This window comes from Pteropus medius, unplaced genomic scaffold (assembly GCF_902729225.1).
Source record: "Pteropus medius unplaced genomic scaffold, Ma_sr-lr_union100, whole genome shotgun sequence".
In the NCBI taxonomy this organism is placed as follows: domain Eukaryota; kingdom Metazoa; phylum Chordata; class Mammalia; order Chiroptera; family Pteropodidae; genus Pteropus; species Pteropus medius.
Genome location: NW_024353909.1, coordinates 834,631 through 841,512, shown reverse-complemented (window position 1 = coordinate 841,512; position 6,882 = coordinate 834,631). Strand labels below are relative to the sequence as shown.

The 6,882-nt window shown below is 47.5% G+C and overlaps 1 protein-coding gene across 1 annotated transcript in view; it reads right to left on the bottom strand.

The window, feature by feature from the left end:
• Positions 1 to 3,433: 3,433 nt before the first annotated feature.
• The window catches only part of CDH3 (cadherin 3), a 39,618-nt gene continuing 36,169 nt past the window's right edge, over positions 3,434 to 6,882 (bottom strand). The window contains exons 14-16 of the mRNA XM_039852013.1: positions 6,422 to 6,552; positions 5,913 to 6,059; positions 3,434 to 4,278 (exon numbers count right to left, since the gene is read on the bottom strand). Coding sequence (XP_039707947.1) covers positions 4,069 to 4,278; positions 5,913 to 6,059; positions 6,422 to 6,552 — 488 coding nt within the window. The 3' untranslated portion in view covers positions 3,434 to 4,068. The remainder of the gene's footprint in view (positions 4,279 to 5,912; positions 6,060 to 6,421; positions 6,553 to 6,882) is intronic.

The following is a 6,882-nucleotide window of genomic DNA, read 5'->3' as shown; positions in this document are numbered from 1 at the left end:
GTGGTAAGTGACAGCCATTGCGACTATTTCGCTCTAGGGCTCCTTCCCTTCCTGCATACCTTGCCCTAGGTTGCCAGGTAGGGAGGCGCACCAGCCTTGTTGAGATTCAAGTGAATGGTGTCCCCTGCTGGGCACAAAGGGAAGGGCCATCAAGGAAGCCACAGCTACCCTGACCACAGAAGTCACTTCCTAAAGTCTAGGAATGTCCAGTTTAGGTTGGGAAGAGCAGCATCCACCCAAGGTATGAATGTGGAGATAAAGGAGCAATAACTGGCCCTGTCAGTCCCTCGACAACCACAATAGCAGTGACAATTACAACACTTGGTAGCACTGGTATGCCAGGCACCCTCCTAAGCACTTTACATATATGAACTCATGTACTCCTCCACTTTCCAGATGAGAAAAGTGAGGCACAGAAAGTGATCTGTCAAACACGTAATGCCTGAAGTGCCTGAAGTGCTGGGATTTGAACCTGTGTCCTGAACCATGCCTCCTTGGTGGATTTAGTGAGAGGTAGGTTTTGCCTTTAGCCTAAAGGGAGTTGGACCCATGGAGTTCCCCCAGTGGGTCTGGAAGTGGACATATAGGGTGTAGGCAGCCAGAAGAGCTTCCCAGGGTAACCATCCCCACCCTTTCAATGGCAGGCCCACTGGCTGACCCTAGGGCCCCTCTCTGACTGGCCAACCCTCTACATTTCCCTGCTTATGACTTCGTTGTGCATCCCTGTGGGGGACCCCAGGTTAAATGCACTCGCTCCCTTTGCACAACTCTGAAAATGGTTAAGGAAGGTCCATACCTAGCATAGGAAGCCAGAAAATTGAGGAATCAGCTACTTGCCTACCTTCCAGTGATGAGAGCCATCCCCTTGAGGCCCCTCAAGAGTCTGGGCAAAGCCCACCTTGGGAGACGGGTCTTATCTGCAGCAACTTTGGGAGGAAACAAAAAAGACTGTCAGGTCGGCCACAAGCAAAAAGGCAAGGTGTGAAGTGAGGCCTGGGCTCAGCCCATCTCTGTCCTGCTAAAGGGATCTTCTGCTTTTAGAACCTCTCTTTCCATCTGAAAAATGACAGGGGTGAACTGGGGGCAAATTTCAAAATGCTCTGTATTGGAGGGTTCTTAAGGTGAAACATTGGGAGGATGAGGCCAAGAGGCAGGTCTCTGGTCACCCCAAACCCTTCTTCCAACAAAGTTTCACTTTAATCTTTTTGTTGGACTTTGTTTCTGAGACTTCAGCTTTTAAAGTCTGCAGGGAAAAGCACTTAATAGAACGATTCCGAGGAGTCCTTTTAGCAACAACCCGTCATCCTGGACTGAACTCTCCACTCCAGAACCAGCCCCCACCCTCACTCCCAGTTATTGGAAGATTGGCTTTGAAGCATCTGCAGAGATGAATGCTCCAGGGAGTTTAATACTGTTGAGGAAAAAAAAAAAAAAGAATCACTAAGGTCCATGGATGACAGTGAAATTAAATAAATTCTAACACATCCAAACTGGATGTGTTGGATACAATTAAGGCATGTCCTGTTATGAGAAGATATAATGCAAAATATGTTTGTAATACACAGAGGAAAAAAAGATTGGAAGGATGCACATCCAACTGCTGGACCACAAAACATAAAGGATTAACATTCAGGTCATGGGAAGTCAAACGTTCAGGTGGTCCCTCCCCATTGGTATGGCTAGCTGTACTGGTTGTTTACAGTTGGCACCTACTCTGCGTGGTTAGCACTGGTGACTTATTTCGCATTATAGGTCCTAAAGACCAGTCCTAAGATCCTATTCTGCAGATGAGAAACAGGCCCAGAGTGAGAGTAACATCACATCCACCTCCATCACAGAAGCTAGGCTCAGTCTTTCGAAGTCACTCAGAGGCTGGCAACTTGTTCCATCACTAGGGGAATTTAGATCCATCCAGAGACACCAGGCTTGGCTAGGAAAGGCCGTTTTTCCTCCTCCACTCCCTCTGAAAATCTCAGGGGTGGAAGGAGAGCTCGAACAGTGGCTGTTTGGTTTTATTATTAGTCTCCACTGAAGATAAGGTTTCAGGCTTTATTCAGGATTCTCACAGAGGAGTTTAAGATAAGGGGCAGCAGGTGTTTGCTGGCTGAGATACCTGATCCTCTCCTACAACCTTATCAGCAAAAGCAGCAGGGCCCTGGTAGAGGAGAATCTGAGGCCATAGGAGTCAGAGGCTGCAGCTTGGGAGAGGTAGGAGGTAGCCCTGACTGTGGGCTAAGGTTCTACAGACCAAGGACAGCTGAGGTTTCTTACCCAACTTAGTTTGTTCCTAACTTCCCCATCCAAGGTCTGAGGCTTCAGGACACCTTCAGCCTCACTCTTCAGAGCCTTGGTCTTAACCTTGCATGTTCGTAAGAATTACTTGGAAGTCTTGTGAAAACACATTGTAGGGCTCTGCTTACAGAGCTTGATTCCGTATGTGAGGCTAATGCTGCTGGCCCAGGGACTGCACGTTGAGGACCATTGCTTTACAGATTTACAGAATGAGCCATTCTTGTGGGAAGGAAACATTTTTTTCAACTTCGGCCATACTTTTTCAGCTTCACTTCAGATTCTTCTCTTTTGGTTCATTGCAAAGAAAAAATTTAAATTTCTCATTAGCGAAGGCACACATGGAATTGTTCTATCCTGGCTGTCTCTTTAGCCTTATTCCTGCATCTATGCCCGGGTCTTGTCAGGAGTGTGTCAGTTTCACTGATATCCTGGTGTGTTCTCTAATTTTTCTGTCTGGCTTGATTTTGATGATGATCAGGTGTCATTTTTAAAAGTACAATAAGGCCATTCCCTAAAGGAGGAAAGTCCCTTCAGATGGTGATTGTGAGAATTAGTTTAAAGGAAATAAATGAAGTTAAGTGCTATCCAGGTCTAAAAAGTACTGAATAAATGGTAGCCGTCACCAGTGAACACAAATAGCATTTACCATGTGCCAGATGTTAATTCACTTGAATCTGCATAAGAACTCCCTATTTTGTGCATCACAAATCTGAGGCAGGTAGAGGTTAGGCGACTTGCTAGGAAGTAGCAGAGCTGGACCCTCCCCAACTCCTACCTTTTCAACACAGGGCAGGAAATCTTTGTGTGCCCCATGGGAAAGCAGCCACCAGTCCAGAAAAGATGTCGCCTGCAGCTCTGGTGGGGCCTAGCTCTGGGGTAAGGAGGTGATTTGGTTCTCTCACACAGAAGAGCAACTCTGAATATGTAAGAAGGAAAGCAGGTTTGCCCCTACTTGGGCCTGCAAAGGAATCCTGAGCTTCCTTTAGCACGAGGAGGAAGCTGTGGTGAGGCCGGCATACTCACTCCCTTTACACAACTCTGAAAATTCTAAAAACCATTGAATTTTACACTTAAGTAGGTGAATGGTATGTGAATGATACATCAATAAAATTACTTAAAAAAAGAGTTTACTCCCCTGGCATCTCTGGCAAAAATTCCTTTAATAAAAACTTCTACTACATTTACATGATTGTCATCACCCTTCATCTACAGCACTCCACAGGGAAAATAAAAAATAAAGGACAACCTAGACGCGCTTAGTATAAAAACGCAGTAATCCATTCAAAGAGGAGGGCTTGGGGCCTGGAGATCAGAGAGGAATGCACGACGGCACAGGAGCCGAGCAGCTCGGAGGGCCTGGGCTTCTGGAGGGCTCCAAGGGACAGTTGAGGACCCGCCTCTAACTTTTTTGAAAACAGCATTAAAAAAAAAAAAAAAAAATCCAGGTTGCAATAAGAGGCCTCTTCTGAGAAGGGTCCATTCCGGACAGAACATTATCATGGGGAAGTCAGAGTCAGTCCAAGCCCAGGACACAGGGCTGAGCATTTTATGGTAGAGAAGAGTCTCCTGGAAATTCAGTCTCCGAGGCACCCCAGGCCCAGGCTGAGTAGTCAGACTGCCCATGTCCCTCCAATGTCAGACTTGAGGCTTCTTCCCTTCAGGTCACTAAGACCACTTCTCAACAGCTCCAAAGTCCTTGGCTGAGGGAGGACAGAGACCCCTTGAAGGTGCAGCTGCGGCCTGATGTTTATGCCCTGGCTCTGCTGGCCCAGAGGGCTAGTCGTCCTGGCCACCACCATACATGTCTGCCAGCTTCTTGAAGCGGCTGCCCCACTCATTCAGGTAGTCATAGTCTTGGTCCTGGTCAGAGGCGGAGGAGGTGAGGGAGCTCAGGGAGGCGGCATCAGAGCCGCTGCCCTCATAGTCGAACACCAACAGGGAGTCATAGGGCGGGGCTGTGGGGTCCGTGTTAGCTGCCTTCAAGTTCTGTGGCGACAGAGAGCAGGTGGTTAGGAGCAGCGGGGTCAGACACTTGGCGGCTGCAAGAACTCAGGTGAGTTGGTTCACCTGGTTGAGCCGGCATTTCCTCATCTGCAAAGCCTCTTTGCCCCTCCCTCAAGGTTTTGAAAGTTGAAGTGAAACAATGCATTTAAATACTTCGCACAAGGCCCAGCATACAGCAAGTGCTCAGTGTGACAGGCCAGTGGTGAAGGGTAGGGACTGCGAAATCAGATGGCTTAAGTCACAACTCAGACTTTGCACACTAGTATGGGATCTTGGGCAAGTCCCTTAACCTCTCTATGCTGCTTTTTTCTTTTCTGAGAAATAGGGAGACTTCATTTAGTTTTAGAGGAATAGATGAATATATGTAAATACATGTAAAGCACTTATTAGACTTGTACCTGGCATACAATGGAACACTATTTCCTCATTTGTAAGATCAGGATAACAATAGGGTTCTTACCCTGCAGAACTGATGTAGGGGTTAAATGAGAGAGTATCTGCAAGCTGTCCGACAAACAGACATTTTAGAAACAGACTTCATCTAATTGGAGGGAAAAGCTCCAGGTATTTAACTCTGAGGTGTCTTCTCAAACACATTGCCCCGAGCAACTTTCCCCAGATGGTTTTGTTTTTGTGCAGGACTCTCAAACATGCTCAGGCTACTTCTAGAAGGCAAAAAGTTTAGTTTCCTTTTTTTGCAGAAGAAAAGACTGAGACAGAAGAGTTCAGACCAGGGTGAAGTGTCCTGACCACCCACTGAGCCCTCTGTCTACTGGGCTTCTTTGAACTCCCCAGTCTGTCCGTCTGTCCATCCAACCAATCTCTCTCCCTATTAAAACTTCCATTTACTGACTGCTGGCGAGGTACCAGGCTCATCTCATCTATCCCCTATGTATCTAGCTCAGTGCTTCTTACAACCCTGGCTGTATATTTGCTTTCTTTGGGGGAGCTAAAAATATCAGAGTCTAAAAAAACAGATGCCAGGGTCCCAGGCATTGAGATTTTTCAAAAGTCCTCAGATAAATCCAATGTGTGACTGGAGTTAAGGACACTGGAGACACTAGCTATTAGCAACAATAGCTCTTGTTACCTAAGAAGTGCTATGTGTCCGGCCAGCGGTTCCCAAAATTAAATTATCTTTAAAAAATTCTGAAGCCCAGAATTAAATCACAACCTCGGGGGTAAGTCAGAAGCATCACTAGTTTCTGAAGTCCCCCAGGAGGTTATAATGTGCAGGTGGTTTGGGAACCACTGTGCTAGCTCTATTCCAGGTGCTAGCCTATAACAGAAGTCCCAAACTTTCCTCCCATTAGAATCACCAGGGATCTTTAAAAACTTCAAATCCAGGTTGTCTGGCTCCAGAGTGTTTTTCTAACAACCACTATGTTTGTTGAATGAATTATTCCTAATCTATTCTTTACCACTCTCCAAGTTAGGATTTTATGAAGGAGGAAACAGAAGCCTAGAAGTTACTCAAATGTGCCAGAGGTCACACAGTTGGCTGGTGAAATAGGCAGGATTTGAACCCAGAGCTAAGACTCTGAGGCCAGGCTCTTTCTCCTGTGCCGCTTGTGCTTGAATACATGGCTGCCCTTGACTGGCCCCCCGTGCCTCACCTCAATAATGAAGTTGCCAATTTCATCTGGGTTGGCTGGACGTGGACGGTACATGGGTGTGGGGATGAAGGTTGGCGCCACATCATTTCGAAGAACTACCTCAGGCCGGGCCTCTAGACCCCGGTGGAGCTGGGTGATGTCATAGTCCTTCATGAAAGTAAAGGAGCATGATTGAGGAGGACTCTCTACTCCCCACTGTTTGGATGTTTTGGCTCATGGGTAGGTCTTAGAAGATAGATAATGTCAGAGATTTCTGAAAGCCCTAGTTTCCACACCCCTGTCTCCCAAATTAAGTTCAGGCTCAAGGTCACCTTGAGACTAAGGCAATGAACCAGACACCCTCTCAGAAGAGGAGAGTTGATGGTCGATCCTGCACGAAGCCTGACGCTTCAGGCCAGGGTCTGGTCAACACAGCTAACATGGTTAGTTGATTGATCCAGTCATCCCTATCAGTGCCCTGGGGGCATCCACCTCCCAACCCTCAGACTTCCCAAGGCCCAACACCCTACCTGGTCCTCTTCACCACCCCCCTCTTCGCCATAGTAGAAGACGTTGTCACGGGTGTCATCTTCCGGGAGCAACAGGGGCTCCTTGACCTTCCGCTTCTTTCTCACCAATAAGAGGAGCACCAGCAGGAGGACTAGAAGAGTTGGGGAGTGTGAATATTCACTCCCACAACCACACAGTTGGCCCAGACCCCCAAACTCTCAAAGCCCCTCTAATTTTAGATCCCTCCACTCAGTAGCCAGAGTTTAACACACTTCAATGGCTCCTGTGCACCTAGGAAACGAACCTGCAACTCCTTATCACGACTCACAGGATTTGGCCCGGCCCTTCTGCAATCCTCACTTCCCTCCCCCACCCAGGTCTAGTCACAGTGGCCTCCTCAGAGTTCCTCAAGCAGTTTCCCACTTGAGAACCTTCCTCTGGGCTCTTTCCTCAACTGGAACACTCTGCAGGCACATGCATG